Raw genomic sequence first — 17,531 nt, 5'->3', positions numbered from 1 at the left:
ACCTGTTAAAGTGTTTTAAAACTCGACAATCTCCAATTTACATTAAAAATACAAACATTCACTAACGATTATTTTACACTATAAAAAGAAACTGGGAGTCATGGTTAATTTATAATGCTTAAACAAAAGTACAACACATAATGGACTGTCATAATTTAAGTATTCGTCAGTAAAAACACTGTTTTTCAAATTAATTTTATATCAATAAATTAATACTTGATATTTTGAACATTAAATATTTATTTATATTAATATCTCATTAATAATATAAGTACAATGTTGGTGATACACCATAATACGAAATGAATTCTCATTCAACATAATACGTAGAAAACACAATAAGATGATGGAACCCTCTATTATTACTCTAAAAGAAATTATCATTATACAGAGCAAAGATCAAGTTTTCTTTTTACAACAATTAATATCAATTATTATTATAATAAATAAAATATGGTATTTATATATTTAGTTTTAAACATGGAATACCAAATAGTAATTAAGTTAAAATACTTATTCATTATTTATTTAAATAAAATTATGAAAGCGCATAAAAATAGTGTAAGTCTTATTAATCAGTGGAAACTGTTGTTGATTAAGTGCTTTAGATAAAAGAATTAATTTCCTTAATTAAAATGTCACAACTATTAAAAAAAAGAAAACCCTAGCAATATTTACTATTTTTTCACAAATAAAAAAAATATGATATAATAATTATTTTACAAAAGTTTAATTTATAATTTCATACAAAAATGAATTTTTATTATCATAAACTTATTATTTGCAGTATAGAAGAAGCAGATAGGAGATCGAACTAGTGGTTATATGCAATGGCTTGTGCAATACCATTGATAGTTTTTGACTTGAGCATATCGTTCTCATATGTTTCCACAATTTCTTTACCACCTTCAGAAATTCTATAGCACATTAAAAATAGATAATTAGAAATAAAAGAATACATTTTTCAGTTATATTGCATATGAACTAATAAAATGATAAAATGTCAGTACATACTTTTTAGTAGTTATCTTTTTTCCATTAGCAAATCTAGTGGATATTGATGTTCTTTTAACAATACCATCATTACCACCGTTACTAGCAAAACCAGAGTTTGCCATGGAAAACATGTCATCAAAACCGGAACCAAATCCACCACCAAAACCACCAAATCCAAATGGATTCATCATTGTCGACATTTCATGATGCCCATTAAATCTTTGGCCTAAATTGATTTGTTAAGGTTATAATAATTAAAATAACATAAAATAAATAAAATACCTGGAAACAGTAAGTCTGTGATATCTGAGGTATTGAAAAATTCTCTAAAAACATCCTCAGGATCTCTAAATGTAAAATTGAAAAATCCGGGTCCAAAGTCTTGACCAAATGGATCATAATGACTAGTGTGTCGGGAGCCTCTTCGGCGACCACCATTTCCTGCTCCACCATTAATTAAACCATCTTTACCATATTGATTATAAACTTTACGTTTTTTGTCTGAAAAATAAATATAACTGTTTAACATAATTCAGAAAGTTCTATGACAACTGTTAGTATAAAATAAAAAATTAATATGATTATTAGTTTTATGGAAGCACCACTTTTCATTAATCAAACATGCTTTAGTATAAAAATATGTTTTGGGAGTTTTAGTTCAATGAAACTCTAGTTAAGGTTATTGAATGATAGTCAGTGCCGCAATTACTGTATTTCCAGTAATTAAGATATAGTATAGTGCATCTATTAGACATTGAAGCACCTACAAACTGCTGAACAAATTATGCTTGAAAAATATGAAATACTAAATAAGAGTCAGGATACCCAATATCTCTACTTGCGGCACTGATGATGTAGTTAATAATTAAACAACATTATTTTTAAATTAGGGGTTCTACCAAAATATCGATGAAATGGACTTTCAAAGAAGTTGTAGAAGAATGGTCTGGATGTAGCGGACGTTTTTCTTTTACGCTGGTCATCGTACAACTTTCTCTTTGCCTCTGTTAGACAAATAGACAATATATAGATACAGCCTATTTAAATTATTCATAAGTGTACACGTTTTAGTTTCTTCTTAAGTACATATGACTAAATATTCTTTTTAATATTATCATATGAAAAGTAATTAGCTGTATTTGTCATAGTTTTAAGTCATGATTTCTAAATATATTTTTTAGAATTACAATTCTAGAATTTGACAGGAAATAGTTTTTTTGTAATAGTAAAATTTTTAAAAACTAAATATTTTACCATCAGATAAGACTTCATAGGCTTCAGATATAGTTTTGAACATTCTATTAGCTTGTTCCTGATTATCTGGATTCTTGTCTGGATGCCATTTTAATGCCAATTTTCTATAACTACAATTAAAAATAAGAATGTATTAATTTAAATTATAACAAATCTTATAACAATAGACAAAATATAATATACATACGCTTTTTTAATATCATTTATAGTGGCGTTTTGGGTAACTCCCAAAACAGCATAGTAATCGCCAGACATACTAGAAAGTATTTTCTGGATTTATGTCGTTAACCGGACTCTAAAAAAAAATTTTAATTAATTAAAATTTAACATTTCTACTTTAACTATACAATTAGTGGAATAATTATAATCTTTTAAAGTTAGCAAATACATTTTTTACAAATTCTAAGTCTTTAAGACACTTTGATATTTATTATAAATAGACAATATTAAAAAACAACAAAATCGACCTTGGTGATAAGAATTTAATATCGCCTGACTATTTATAGAGACCTTTCCTTTTCCTGGTCGCTAAGCTATATTTATAGAATAAAAATTAAAAAAAAGTTGCCAACTGATTCAATAAAACGAAAATGTACCGACTAGAAACCGTATTACATAAACTTACCCTATTTAAATTATAATACATTAGTATAAACTTTAAAATAAAATAAATTAAACAAATTAAAAAAAAAAAAAAAAAAATGATTAAACAGTAATAATACCAAGATAGAATCTTCATTCTTAAAAAATATATATTTTTACCAACATGATAATTTATTTATAATATTATCAAAATATTTTCAATATATTATGATAAATTATAACGATACGAATGTTAAACGTTATTATAATTATGAAAAATTTTAGTTAGATATTCTTAATTAACAGGCCAAGTTATTCAGCTAAAATAGCTTTAAAGAATAATTTTAATCTATAATTCGTATTAAAGTATACTAAGCAAAAACTAAATATATAACGGACAATATAAGACAATATTTATTTTCATTCTAATAAGTTAATTTAATAAACAAAAAATTAATAGAAATTTAGAATATTTAAAAAATAAATATATAAATAAAAACTTTATTAGTCATGAAAATTATTATAAGATGACTAATGGAACTTGCGGATATGGTGATCACTTATGATAATATTTTGAATAGATAAAAATTCAAGGACTGGATTACTGAGATTTTGTTTTGATGAACATATTTAATAAAAAAAGTTCTTAAGTTTCAGGTAACGGTAAATTAATGAAGCGATATTTTAAGAAAATATTTAAAATTAATATTTGCTACGTTAGGAATTATCATATAGGAGAGTGTTGTTACTTGTAGTCGCAGTACCTTAGTCTCATTTAAATAAATTTAAACACTCTCCTAGTATATTTATATATATTTATTAAACAAAATTTTCTACCGGACATATGTGTAGTAAACAATAACATTACAAATCGAATATAAATGTAATTTTAACAGCAAACGTACCAAGTACATAGTCCATACGTTAAATTTAACTAAATTCGTCCCTCAGTTTAATTATTAATTTAAAAATAAGTAACGTAAGGTCAGATGAGACACAACAGATTTTAAATCATGTTTGATTGATATAAAATAATAATAGAAGTCAATATCAAAATATAAAATTTAAAAAAGGAGCACACACATTACTTCGACAATACGGTTACATTACAATATAATATAATTATATTTGGTAGAAATACATATAAAATTAAATTTTTAATTCTCTATTACATTAAGGATATATTTTTAAATCATACTCGTTGTTTTATTTTTATAAATAAAAATAAGTTTACTGAAGTTTTCATGAGGCTTAAAGTGACTCGTGCATAGATGTTTAAAACTACACTTTTATGTTTATAAATGGATTAATATAAAAACAAACAAAAAATTACCAAGTAGTGTACACATTCAATTTTTTCACGTCTTGTCAAAAAATATTGAAGTTTATTTATTATGTTGAGAATTCATACAATTTTAGAGAAATGTCAATTCATAAAAACTGAACACGAATGGTATACTTCAATTATGTGTATCAAATAACGGTACATCAATTGACTGTTATATAAAATAATGTGTATTGTAATACGCTTTGTGAAAAACCTTTTGTATTATTTCGTAAAAAAAACGTAATAACAAATTACGTCAAAAATATTACTTAAAAATAATATTAAATACGCAGTGAACAGGATTGAAATACGTTTTAGGTAAAGCTTAATATAAACACGATAAAATATTAAAAACAAAATAAATATAAGTAATTTTTTTTGAAATGGTAACTATTGCATATGTTTCTTAACATATAGACATTATGACGCTTGTTCATAATAATGAGGTAAAAGTAAGAACAAAACATGAACTAATACAATTATATGATTATAATAGGAAATCCAACAAGTTTACTCAGAAACTCATTTTATGTGAAAATAATGTAACGTCTTGTACAACTAAAAATGTGTATTGAAATAATATGTTTTCAGGTGTACAGATAAACAACACTATAGTAAAGTTTAGTCGATACCAAGCAAAACAACTAAATAATTAGTACTCGGAGTTATATTTCAAAATTAAAACAAGATAAAATTGATATTTACTTTGCCTTGATTTCCATTCACATTGATAAAAAAATTTGGTGCAATTAAATTCACAAGATATTAGCCAAGTTTTAAAAAGCAACAATATAAAATTTTCAAAATATCCTATTCTATAACTTGTGTTTGTTTTATTTTTTGGGTCAACTGGCACATTTTGTCACCTCCATTATTTTCTAACTACAATCACTCAACAGTACACACACGTGCCCGGCAGTGCCAGCTGTCGACTAACACAACAATAAAGACACAGAATTCTCAGTAGGATTGTTAAATGGAGTCGTTGTGTTTTGTGGACACGCACACGCGACAACGGGCGAGGTATTCGTGTAGACAACGAAAATTATGTGCAAGGCATTCTTTTCGGGAGATCCCGCGGTTTGACGGGAATTTTCCAGACGACAAGTATTACATTTACANTTCGTGTAGACAACGAAAATTATGTGCAAGGCATTCTTTTCGGGAGATCCCGCGGTTTGACGGGAATTTTCCAGACGACAAGTTTTACATTTACAACACACACACACACACATATAAACAGAAATCTAGTAGGTGTCGATGTTGGACAACGACCTTGCGGTCGCTTTCCCATGTAACACGGATGAATCACAGATTCTATTGCAGTACATCGTTACCCACCTAAACAGTACAGGTGACGGGTAAACTCGACCACGTCTCTACATAATTCAACATGAGCTAACGATGTTGAAATTGTGCAATATCCTCTTACGGTTCCGTTTTGTACAAAATGTTCAGAGACAATATTTTTTGCTGAACAGTATTTTGAAATGGCCAACCAGAATTACGAATAAAAAACACTTTCAAGAGTTTCCCTGCCGAGAAATTTTTCCATTCAATAAAAATATCGATTGCCTACTTTCATCTGTACGCCGAGGACACTAATTATTATAATTGAAGCCCCAATCGCTTTCACCATAATCACCTTGTACGGACATAACTTCAACCGCAAGAACGACGTCTGAACTAAAGACTAACAACAACATTATTACTTACACTACATTAATTACCGCACATCAACACACGTAAATGTTGCTACAACGACGACGGAGTAATAAATTTCACTGGTGTAACATCGTCCGGACAATTTTAGCGACCCTCTCGGGCGACGGCCGTATCGGTTTGTCACTAAACCCGTACACTCTCAGCTGTCCATATAAAATTCAAAAAATAAATAAGGGAGAGGGAAAATACACGAAAGAACAATAACCCACCGTCTAAGGACAACCACCTACATGGACGTAGCATACATATAGAAAAATTCACTCAACCGCGCTACGACAGCGGTTTGCACAACACCTTGAACGAGCCTCAAACGTAACCATACTTAGCATAACGATATTAATTATTGATAAATTATGGGATGTTAAACTCGGTCGGCAGCACAATATTCTCCCCATCAATGAATTTCCAAATAATTCAACTCATTGTCGTATCGCAACGACGAAACACGTGATTTCGGGGAAAAACATAATTGACTATGATCATATTGGATCCACCGCACAAACACGATAACGCATTGAATGCCAAAACGCTTTTGTCTATGACACTATGTCATATGACGAAGCAGTTAAAACGCCGCTAGCATCAGACGAGAACGAACATCAACTAGTTATTATAACACAATAATAGCGCGTCAAAAAGTCTGTCCAAAAAACGGGATATAAAAAGACACGACGGAAAACTATGATGTTTGATTTATAGAAGCGCTGAAGAAGTGCAGTAGTGGGTGCCCTATGAACATACAACAAAAAGCGAACGACAATGTCGACCCCCAAAATAAATGTAGAAACTAATAAATTATGATGGGCGGAAATAGGAAATTATGTTTTTTTTATATATAAACACTCATTATTGCTAAAGATTTAGAATTGCATGCATGCATGCGTATGATGATAACTGCAATTTAGTAGTTCGGGAAAAAACTAATAGTATTCTTTTTTTTTTTTTTTTTTATAGAAACTCATATCAGAAAACAATATTGTTGTGACAGCATAACTCGGAATATCAATTATAAAATAGAGCCAACGGCATTCTAATGAGTACTATAATATTGTTAAAAATAATATTTCAATTTTATGATATTTTCGTTTAAATGTGTATTTTATGATCCCTTCGTTACAAAGTATTAATTTCGACAGTCAATTTTTAATATTGTAAACATTATTCCTACTTGAATATGGAAGCATAACCTTCAACTTGCTACTTATGGGCAACATCTGTAAAGCATTTAAATTAAGTATGTTTTCAATTGTTAAAAACACTACCTGACGATAAATTTATTATTTCCTTGTAGGTAGTCTTCGTGATTCGACCATCTAGAACTGTGCGAAAATAGTAACAGTAACCTTAGTCCTAAAGAATACGTTTTGTAGCTTTTGTCATACAATGCGAATATTCTTTATAAGGCTCTAAATTATTTATTTTGTGCAAATAGTATAGGCAAATAATATATTTAAACCTTGAAAAGAGACAAAACTTTTTTGTTTAAGTAAATAATATTAACAAGTTTTATTATAATAACACTAAAAAACCAATTGAGTTTAAAATAGATTTATATTTGAAATATTTTAAAACGAATTTGGAATTAAACATTGTTATTCAATGTTCAAGTTTTCTACCAGCATATAAATATATATTTTTAAAATCATGTGTTAAAAAAATTAAATATGATTAAAAAAACATGTAATTGAACATAAGAGCTGACTAGAATATTCAATATAATACGAGATTTCTACAAAGCGAATTAAGAAAAAAGACGACATTTATCTCATATATTCAATAAATAGTATAGAAGAGTGGTGGAATGGCAAAACTACTAATGCATTTGCCAAGAGCCCTATGCTTATAAGTCTCACAAGAGAAAAAATAATAAAAAGGCCCCACAAAAACATATTTGCATTAAGCCTCATCATTGATAATATAACATAAGTGTTACACATACAATAAAACTATTTTTTTTTAAAAGGCCATATACATCTTAGTTTACTTAACTTTTCAATTTTAAAATTTCATAATATGTTTATATGAAAAAAATTACTTAAGTTAAAGAACTTGAACTTAAGCAATAAAATCTTAATTTTTTTGCAAAAAATTTAAGAGTGTATAATAATAAAAGCACACATAAATATTCATAAAATATTATTAGATAAAAATTGAAAATTTTTTTAATAATGAATTGCAGAAAATAGATAAACTATTAATAAATATACTTTATTATTGACAAATAATATAATAATGATGTAACATAATTTATAAAATGAGAAACAGTTATAAAGTAAGCCTTCTTAAATCAACTCTGATTTGGGTATTAAAAATTTGTGTCAATTAAATTTTTAACGTATTTGAAGGAAAATGCCAAATTTGTTTTATTATTACCCATACAATTGAAGATTTATTCAGATAAAATGTATAATTAATAATATCATAAGAGTAATATTTTTGATTTTCACAACTTATTATACTGTAAAAATAATAAAGTAATAATAAAATAATTAATTTGATTTATAAATAAAATAAAAATTTGAAAAAAAGTTATTTATAATATATCTCTTATATTATTAATTAAAATATAACTAAACTATGAAGAAATTTTACAATTCAATACATACTTATTGAAAAATATAATTGAATAATTAAAGTTCTTTATATAAGTAATGCTAAAAAATCATGAAAATAAATATAGCTAATCCATTAACATTAATATGATTTATGACTTACAGATATCGTAATGAGAAGACCTACACAAACCCTTAATATCGACCAAACATTTATATGCGCACCACTTTCATGCACGAATAGACATTATTAATGTAGACAGAAGTGTATTAAACTAAAACTACCGAAATTGAAAACTAAATAATAACTTACCTTTAGAATATTCTAGGACTTTTAAATTCTTAATTACAATAGAATTAAAACTTCGCTACAATAGAATTTTACCAAACAACTAATATTTATAAAAAATCATTTATTATTAAATTCGATTGTTTAGTTCACTTCATATTGCCCAGAGATAATGAACACCTTTCAGATAGCATGCACAATAAAACATATGGTTCATAGTTCTTAGTTTATGACGTATGGTTAATACCACGTGGTCTTATTCCAAGGAGGTTGAATATTTTTTTGTTAAATATATATTTAAAAGTAATTAAAAACTACATTTAATTTCGACTTAATTATGATATAAATTATTATTTGTCACATAATTACAAACTAGGACTCAATAAAGAATATCCCTTAATTAAATTGTATTGTTCTAGTTTTAATACATACCTATAGATATTTAATTTCTGTACATTGTCAAAACCTACGTTATAACTACGTTGATCAGGCACTCTCTTGCATTTCACCTTTCCGATTTATAGTCTCTCTATATTTTAGATAAATTTAGCAATATCTTTATAATATGAAACTTATAATATGAGCTTTAATTTTTTGGTTGGTTTATTCATATATGTAAAAATTTTCTATGTTTTTAACGAACAGAATCCATTATAAGTAAGGTCCTGATTTATAAATTTTGTTAAGTTATTCTGAATACACCATCATCAGCTAGTATAAATATGTGTAAATAGACTTGAAAACTCAGTACTATAATATAACTAGGAATATAGGGTTGGATAAGAGTATAAGAGGAGATTTATCACCCTTGAAAATTATTTCTATACAATTGTATATATGCAAATTTGCATAACATGAGTTTTTTTAAAATGTCTCAAACAAAATTTATAAGTTCATATAAATACGGACTCTAATCATAAGTATCAATAAACCAAAAATCAAATTACCTTTCATTTTGTTTTAATTTAAGTTTAAAAAAAGTTATAAATTTGAAGATTACAAAGAATTTTTTTTTTTTAATTTTGTTGTTTGCCCTCAAAATAGTTAATACGAAAATATAATTTTATTTTTAAAATTCTTAAATTAATAAAACTAACTTAGCTATTTTCATGACTAAATAACAATATTGATACAAGAAATATGTTAAAATTATATTATGTATTATTTTTAAAATACAAGTCGCAGTACAAGTGTTAAGAATGTGTACTATATAAAAAAAAAATTTATTGCACAAACAACTACAAATATTTGTATAAATTATACATTTCAATTGTGTTAATGTTTTTAACATGATTTTGCTTATTTTAATTTATAAAAATAGAAAGTAAATTTATGAATATTACTTATCACAAGTAAATTAAAAGATTTCAAATTTTATTAAAAATGAGAAATTAATTAATGATTTACATTCTTTTATGAAATATTTTATCATAGTTTAAATTTAATGACATAAAAAATACTTAGCTTTGATAAAAAGTACATTAATAGTTTGAATAAAATAGTAGTTTATATTATTTCTAATAATTAAACTCTAAATTATTAAACTTCTGTTAATTGAGAAAAGGCATTCACTTGCCTTTGTAATAATATTTGTTCTCTTTTTAATTTTTCAATTAATTTTTTATAGTCATTCTCCATTTTTTCAATCTAAAATGATTTATGATCAAATTTAAATTACACTATATAAAAATTTAAATATTATTATTTGGCTTACTACCTAAGCTTTTCAGTTTTTTTTTTAATGGTTCATTTGAAGGCTTTGATGTGAATAACACACTATGTAGCTATGTAACATTTTTTTTTTAATTCTATAAATATAATTAGATGGCAGGTTATTCTGCAAAAAAATAATAATAAATATAAAAAAGTGTTGTGTATCAATTTTTTGGATTACATTTATTTTTACAAAATAATGTGCTATTTAATTTATTTATAGAATCAAAAAAAAAATTATTTTTTGATTATATTGGATAAAAAAATTATGTAACATCAACTGCTAACTTTTTTTTAGTACTAAATACAATAGTACTAGATACCTTTTTACTTGGTAATATTGTCAACTGGTTAGTTGAAATTTTTAACTCTGTTAACTATTTTTAGTTATACCAACTAATGATAAAAAAATATAATAAGTTTATGAAGAAAATGTTGATTTATATTAATAAAGCTTGCATTGAAGTAAAAAGGTTTTAAGCAAAAGGAATTTATTTGTTTCATTATCACCCTAAAGCCTGCTATGTACAATTTTTATTTTAAATGATACATAATATAATTAGTTACAACATGAAGCTCATGTTTAAAACAAATTTAGCTTCATATTTGATTATACTATTTCTATTTTCAAACCGATTTATAAAGAAAATATTCGGTTCAATTTTTAATTTGATTTTTAAACCGTACTGAACACTCAAATTTGGTTTGAAAATCAAACAATTCAAACATCACTATTACTTGTCTTTTTAAATATAAATATTTTAATACTTTTTTCTTGTAGAAATCTTGAGTTTCTTTTATTTTATTCTCTTCTTGGTTAATTTCATTATTTCTTTCAGAAAGTTTAATATAAAAATATTCTGATACATCATTTAGCTTATTTTCTAGTTCATTCTCTAAAATTTAAAATTATTTCAATAAGTTAATATTTAATCTATAGGATATATATGTTTTACCTTCATGCTCTAATCCTGAATTTAAAGTATAATCATTTAATATTTTTTTGCGCTAAAATAACAAAATGCAAATAATATTAATGAAAATCACTTTTAATTTATGGGTCAATATATAGTTCAAAATTTATTTATTTAAACTTTTCTTTCAAATTCTTACATAAAATATTTGCAAATACTTACCTTGTTTAATTTATCAAAGTGAATCTTAAGAAAAATGTATTGTTCTGGAAACAAAAAGTATTAATAAATTATCTTGAACATTAATATGTTTAAATTATTATAGTATACTTATTTATTCCATACATACTTATGTATTCACTCATTTTAGTCAAAATTTCAGGATTTGGCATATTGAGTGCTTCAAACATATCTAGTATTTTTTTATTTAATTTGCTTACTTCTTCAGATAATTTGTTAAATTTTTTTTTCATATTGAAATCACTATAACTTAAAATGTTTGAACTCTTTGTTAGGTCGTCTTTAAACTGTTTCCATAAAACATACACAATAAAAAAAAATTAACTAAAAGTGATCTAATATGGTTCTACATTTAATAGATTTTAACCCTTTAAAATAGATATTAAAAAGTATATTTTATTGATTACCTCTTTAAATTGAATAAATCGCTTTTCAATTTCTACAGCTAATTCAAATATTTGATCATTTACAACTGCCATAATTTAACGTATTTAGAAACAAAATTAATGCGAAATATTTTAATGCACATAATATTTATAGCTTCAATATTTAAGACTACTAAAAATTAATTTAAATTAAAATCAATTTCCAATTAGAGTAATATGTACTTCTATTCTTTATAAATTGTCATGAAGAACATTTATTACATGGAGTACAAAAAGGTAATACTTCTTTGCGGTTTGATATAGCAAACTCAATTCGACGTTTAGTCGTTCAACAATTCTTGAGTGATTCACCACACATACAATGTAGCCAACAGTCATTTGTTATCTCAAGACAGCTGACTTGTCGACACTGTATTCCACCACTAATGTAGTTGAACCCAACCAATACTTACAAAACTAACATTGATATGGTTTGATTAATTCCAAGAACCAAGAACTTATTTTTCTTTATTAATATTTCATTTTTTTTCATTCGGAATTTGTCTCTTTCACATTACAATTATACTTAACGAATGTGGTTAATATTAATAGGTCTCTTTGACCATGTCTTCTGAAAATCTAGAAATCGTACATGAAGGATGGCTTACTAAGTCACCTCCTTCTAAAAGAGTATTAAAAGCAGTCAGTGTCAAATTGGTAAGACCATTATAGAACAATAAAATTTTTACTTTTGTTGTTTAATACTGAAATGATAATCTTAGTACTTTGTAATATTATTTTATTGTAAAAAAATGTTGATACAATACAATTAAGTAACAAATTATTAATTTTAACTTTGATTTTAAATTTACATGATGATATGTTTTTAATTTTAAAATATAAATATTGTTCATGTAGGTTTATTATTAATAATTATGACTTTAATTTGGTATTTTTTTATGTATCATAATATTGACTATTTTTCAAATACTTTTATCCAATTATTTAGAAATGGCGAAGAAGATGGTTCGTACTTCGTCATTCTGGTGAATTACCTGGTCAATATTTTCTTGCATATTACACAGATAAAAGTCGCAGAAAAATGAAAGGTAGAATTGACTTGGATCAGTGTGAACAAGTAAGCTTTAAATTTTATAATATAATATACATTATCATTAATATTACTTTGACTTTCCAAGTTTTAATAACTATTTTAATTTTGTTGAATTTTATTACTTGGTTTTATTATCAATGTTTACAATTATTTAAAAAAATGTTTAAATTTATTTTATAAGAATGAATCATTACATTAACCATTTTTTATTGTTATATATAATTGTTAAAAGTTATTTTTAATTATTCTAAATCAGAAGTCAAAATGATCAGTTGTAATATTAATATTTTTCATTGGCTTAGTGATTAATGAAGAAACCTTATTTTACCTATTTTTTTGTTACCAAATTTTTAATTCTTCATTTAATCAACATAATATCAATTTAATGATAAAAATAACTTAAAGATAAAATATCTTTAATATGATAGTTACATTTATCTAAATAAAATTTTATTAAAAATGAATAAACTCAAAATGTTTAATAAGTGTCTATTATTTTATAAAAATCTATAAATAAAATATTTTATTTTATTTTTGTTTTAATAAATTTAATTTTAATATTTTTCTTTAGGTGGATGCTGGGCTAAGGTTTGAAGACCGTAAATCAAAATATCATTACATGTTTGATATAAAAACACCAAAAAGAACTTATTATTTAGCAGCAGAATCAGAAGATGACATGAACAAATGGGTAGATTTTGTCTGTCATGTTTGTGGACTTAAACCATTTACTGTTGATGAGAACTCTGGTAAACAGATATATATTTTTAACTAATCTGTATATCATTTATGTTTGTCATTAAAATTTTTTTTTTTTTTTATTAGAATTTGAGAGTTCTGTGAATAATATTATATGTAGGCCATTCCCTATAAATACAGAGGAACAAGAGGAAGAGCATTCTTCCCCAGATTCACCTATCAGTATATCATCAAGTCATTATATACCTATAAGTGAATGTATATCTGGTAAACCATTACTTCCAATTCATCCTAATGGAGCAATTGAAGAATCTTATGATCTGCCTCGTCGGTTACGACCTACTCCACGACTTTCAGAATCACCACCTCCAAGTCCAGGTTCGGAATCAGTTTTTACTGATGACGATTCAATTAGTGGTTGTAATATTAGTCGTCCTTCAGTTAATTGGCAAACATTTCCCCGTTTATCTCAAAACTCACCAGACCTACCCATTGCAGCTAATAGAAGATTTACTAAAATAGGAATGGATGGACAACTAGCCGCTCCCCCAAGGCCTCCAAAACCATCTCATCTATTGGAAACTTCAATAAAATCTGAAAAATCATTTGAATCTACTGTTGGTGATGAGACTTATGACTTCCCTAGATCTCATCAAATGAGTCCACCACAGGCACAACCTAGAGCACATCGTAGACATTGTTATTCTAATGCAGCCCCAGGTCAAGTTACTGGTAATATTTTTACATATGACTTTGTTGAAGAAAATGGACAAAAAAATGAAGATGGAAAAAATGCTGAATCTGATTCTCCATGTTCAACCAATTCTCCTTCAGCTATTGCCAATATAAGCTCAGCTTCTTTAGAACAAACACCTCCTGCTATAAATAGACAGCTGAAACCTGGAAGAAAATTTTCTGACACATCTGCTGAACTTTCTCCACTTACTCCTTTAGCTAATCCACCTATTGTTAACCGAAGGTTGAAACCTACTCAAATAAGGAAAACAACAGATATGTTTTATGGTAAGTAAACTCACTATATTTCCAGTAAAAGTTTCTTTTTATAATTTATTTTAATGTTAGTACTAAGCAATTATTTTTATATATAAGATACAGCTAGTACTCTTAAATTGTGTGCACCTCCTGCTGGAAGTTTAAATCGTCGTAAATCACGGATGGGGCCCAATGCTGTTCCTACAAATTTTGAACCACTTAGTAGAATTCATAGGCGTCATTCAGCATCTGATGATAGATTAGCTTCAGATAAGGTAACTAAATTTTTATTATAAATAACAATAACTATTGAATTGTACTTTTTATATGGATGATATTTGATTTTAGGTATCATCATATCAGATGAATAAGATTTCTTCAAATTCGCGTTATTTGGCTGAAGCAAGTCGCTTTAATGACATCCAATATTTAGATCTTGAATTTGAATCTAGTGATAAATCATATTCAACTAATAACAGATCAACATCCAAAACACCTACCAAAAAGAAAAATAATAATGTTGGAGGTCATTTTACTCTTGTTTCTATGCATGACTATTCTATGATTGATGGAGCTTATCCATACAAGACTGTTGATTTCCTGAAGACAGCTGCTTTATCTATGAGTAGAAAAAGAGCAGAACAAGAAAGACGACTTGGTCAAAATATGGTTAATTAAGGTTTTAAACAAAACAAGAAAAATTAGGTGCTCAATAGATAATGTAATAATATATTAAATTTAATATACTAATGAGTAACTCAGAGTATATTAAACACAAATTTAATACACTATGATGCCATTTACTTGAACATATCATATAGGTCAATTATATAGTTTTATCACTGAAATATTACCATAAAAAAATTATTTATTCAGTTAAAAATGTGGCTATGTTCAACAACATTGTGAGAGTTTCATTCCCAGGACTTCATAGATTATTTTTTATATTAAAAAAAAAAAATTATATTATCATTAGGCTTTTAATATTAATATAATAATATTAATTAAAATTGTTATTAAGTTAAATGTAATATCTAACTATTTTAATATTTTTTAAATAATAATTTATTTTTTGCATCTAAAAAAATTGTTAATTTAATATTTTTTATTTAATTTTTAAATTTTTATAATTTCTTAATTTTTTTTTTAGTAATTATATAAATAGCTCAATGATTAATAAAAGTTAATATTTTGCTTATTTTTTATCAATTTCCATTTTTATATATCTTGAAATAGTTGACTAAATTTTTATTTTAGAAAATTAATGAGAATTTTTAAGCAGTTTTGTGATAAAAAAAATATATGATATAAACATATCTTAAATATACATTGTTCGTAGAGTAATGAAATATTAATTAATAATCTCTATATATTTTAAAAGTTTTGTCAATTGTGTAAAAATTATTCAATAATAACAATTTAATTATTATTTCTTTGTTAAATCATATTTATATTTTAAAGTTAAATTTGATTTACATTTGTTAGTGCTGACAATCTGATTTATTATGACTAGATTGTACAAAATTTATTTGTTGAAAAAATAATTTGTTAATGATTTATAATAAGACTTTCTATTAAAATGTTTAAATCTTTTGTTTTTAAATTAATTGTTAAATTTGTAATTATGCATTTTTAGGCGCTGGTTTATAAGGAAACTTTATCAGCATTTTTATGTTTACATGAAACATAATTACAAAAATATATTACACTATGTGTAATATATTTTTTAATAATTTAAATATTTGTTAAGATTTAATTTTAATCATTTTTGTAAAATAATTTAGTAATTTTGTGGATATTTTATTATAACTAATGATTTTGCTTTCTTACTCATATTCTATCCATTGAGTTATTATTTTTATAAATATATGATGTAGAAAAGACACAATCTCATTAAGAGTATTTTCATATATTTTTATCATTTAAATTATCTATGTTATTATAGTAAATTTATACTTTTAATTAATGTTTTTATTATTATTTACAAATTATTCAAATGTTTAACTTTATATAAACAAAGATAAGGAAAATTGTAAATTATGTTTTGAAATAATTTAAAAATTATTTAATCATATTATGTATATAAACTTTTATTTCAAAAGAAATTATTCTGATCTACTTTATTGTTTATATTATATTTTTATAAATGTTTATGTATTATAATTATAATTTTTAATAAAAGTACCAAAATCATTTAATTTAAAATTTATGTCCATTGTAGTAATGGATTGCATAGAATTTTCCATGATAGGGGTTTTACATATAAAAAACACTCTTCAATCAATGTAGCTATGTATCTTAAAAATATATATATTATTTAATATGAATGCAATTTTAACCCGTATATTTGATATGCCCTAGTCCTGGCTAAACATTTGGCTGCAAATATTCTTATTAAAATTCAATCATTGTTGATATGCTATAACTTTCTTTTTTTAATAATGAAGAAGTTGAAATTAAGTTTCAACATTTCAAGAAAAAATATAAATTTAATGAGTTTTGCCATATGTGGAACTTTCCATGGGATGATCTTGATGAGAAATGAACTAGGGTACCTAAAATCAGAACTTCATGTATAAAGCGTTAAAATGGGTATTATCATTTTATTTAAAAATATGTGAAAATTTGTTTTTATAGGGTTGAATATCTGTTGGCGAAGTATCACATATTCTAATATGATATGTCTATATCTATATATATCGATGGCTCAATGCATCTTGTTTATTTCCAGGAGAGTAGTTTGAAATTTTTATTTTCTATTATCCGTA

The 17,531-nt window shown here is 25.2% G+C and overlaps 3 protein-coding genes across 10 annotated transcripts; 1 reads left to right on the top strand and 2 right to left on the bottom strand.

The window, feature by feature from the left end:
* Positions 1-220: 220 nt before the first annotated feature.
* On the bottom strand, positions 221-8,916 carry LOC126896351 (dnaJ homolog subfamily B member 6). 6 transcript variants are annotated; one of them, XM_050669044.1, is made up of 7 exons: positions 8,750-8,916; positions 2,438-2,545; positions 2,251-2,360; positions 1,896-2,000; positions 1,279-1,497; positions 1,015-1,222; positions 221-917 (listed from the first exon to the last, which is right to left on the bottom strand). In XM_050669044.1, the coding sequence occupies exons 2-7, from the start codon at positions 2,503-2,505 to the stop codon at positions 815-817; spliced, it is 813 nt and encodes a 270-aa protein (XP_050525001.1). In that variant the 5' UTR covers positions 2,506-2,545; positions 8,750-8,916; the 3' UTR covers positions 221-814. The 6 variants fall into 6 exon arrangements, with proteins under 6 accessions (XP_050525001.1, XP_050525002.1, XP_050525003.1 ...); XM_050669045.1 differs by lacking the exon at positions 8,750-8,916 and adding an exon at positions 7,147-7,280; XM_050669046.1 differs by lacking the exon at positions 8,750-8,916 and adding an exon at positions 5,876-6,404.
* A 1,206-nt stretch (positions 8,917-10,122) lies between these two features.
* LOC126897473 (uncharacterized) lies at positions 10,123-12,336 on the bottom strand. 2 transcript variants are annotated; one of them, XM_050671148.1, is made up of 6 exons: positions 12,000-12,336; positions 11,702-11,879; positions 11,575-11,618; positions 11,395-11,446; positions 11,207-11,334; positions 10,123-10,372 (listed from the first exon to the last, which is right to left on the bottom strand). In XM_050671148.1, the coding sequence occupies exons 1-6, from the start codon at positions 12,069-12,071 to the stop codon at positions 10,265-10,267; spliced, it is 582 nt and encodes a 193-aa protein (XP_050527105.1). In that variant the 5' UTR covers positions 12,072-12,336; the 3' UTR covers positions 10,123-10,264. The 2 variants fall into 2 exon arrangements, with proteins under 2 accessions (XP_050527105.1, XP_050527189.1); XM_050671232.1 differs by lacking the exon at positions 10,123-10,372 and adding an exon at positions 10,449-10,562.
* Positions 12,337-12,531: 195 nt separating this feature from the next.
* On the top strand, positions 12,532-16,406 carry LOC126897195 (protein daughter of sevenless). Of its 2 annotated transcripts, none has more exons than XM_050670729.1 (6): positions 12,532-12,674; positions 12,967-13,095; positions 13,643-13,820; positions 13,897-14,793; positions 14,887-15,038; positions 15,112-16,406. In XM_050670729.1, exons 1-6 carry the CDS (start codon positions 12,582-12,584, stop codon positions 15,439-15,441), a joined length of 1,779 nt encoding a protein of 592 aa, XP_050526686.1. In that variant the 5' UTR covers positions 12,532-12,581; the 3' UTR covers positions 15,442-16,406. The 2 variants fall into 2 exon arrangements, with proteins under 2 accessions (XP_050526686.1, XP_050526596.1); XM_050670639.1 differs by having other exon boundaries at positions 14,881-15,038.
* The last annotated feature ends 1,125 nt before the right edge of the window (positions 16,407-17,531 follow it).

Source organism: Daktulosphaira vitifoliae, unplaced genomic scaffold (assembly GCF_025091365.1).
Source record: "Daktulosphaira vitifoliae isolate Bord-2020 unplaced genomic scaffold, ASM2509136v1 Scaffold_1, whole genome shotgun sequence".
NCBI classification, from domain to species: Eukaryota; Metazoa; Arthropoda; class Insecta; order Hemiptera; family Phylloxeridae; genus Daktulosphaira; species Daktulosphaira vitifoliae.
The sequence above is the reverse complement of the archived record's forward strand: the minus strand, read 5'-3'. Positions and strand labels throughout refer to the sequence as shown.

What these genes read in the sequence shown, in the direction of transcription:
- LOC126896351 (XM_050669044.1), bottom strand. Translation starts at nt 2,505, where the DNA reads ATGTCTGGCGATTACTATGCTGTTTTGGGAGTTACCCAAAACGCCACT. An exon ending in CTATGAAGTCTTATCTGATG is followed by an intron (nt 2,001 to 2,250) that starts GTAAAATATTTA and finishes TTTGTCTAACAG; the next exon opens with AGGCAAAGAGAAAGTTGTAC. An exon ending in CACAGACTTACTGTTTCCAG is followed by an intron (nt 1,223 to 1,278) that starts GTATTTTATTTA and finishes AAATCAATTTAG; the next exon opens with GCCAAAGATTTAATGGGCAT.
- LOC126897195 (XM_050670639.1), top strand. Translation starts at nt 12,582, where the DNA reads ATGTCTTCTGAAAATCTAGAAATCGTACATGAAGGATGGCTTACTAAG. An exon ending in ACTTGGATCAGTGTGAACAA is followed by an intron (nt 13,096 to 13,642) that starts GTAAGCTTTAAA and finishes ATTTTTCTTTAG; the next exon opens with GTGGATGCTGGGCTAAGGTT. An exon ending in ATAGATTAGCTTCAGATAAG is followed by an intron (nt 15,039 to 15,111) that starts GTAACTAAATTT and finishes ATTTGATTTTAG; the next exon opens with GTATCATCATATCAGATGAA.
- LOC126897473 (XM_050671148.1), bottom strand. Translation starts at nt 12,071, where the DNA reads ATGGCAGTTGTAAATGATCAAATATTTGAATTAGCTGTAGAAATTGAA. An exon ending in TTCAGGATTAGAGCATGAAG is followed by an intron (nt 11,335 to 11,394) that starts GTAAAACATATA and finishes TTTAAATTTTAG; the next exon opens with AGAATGAACTAGAAAATAAG. An exon ending in AAGATTTCTACAAGAAAAAA is followed by an intron (nt 10,373 to 11,206) that starts GTATTAAAATAT and finishes AAATCATTTTAG; the next exon opens with ATTGAAAAAATGGAGAATGA.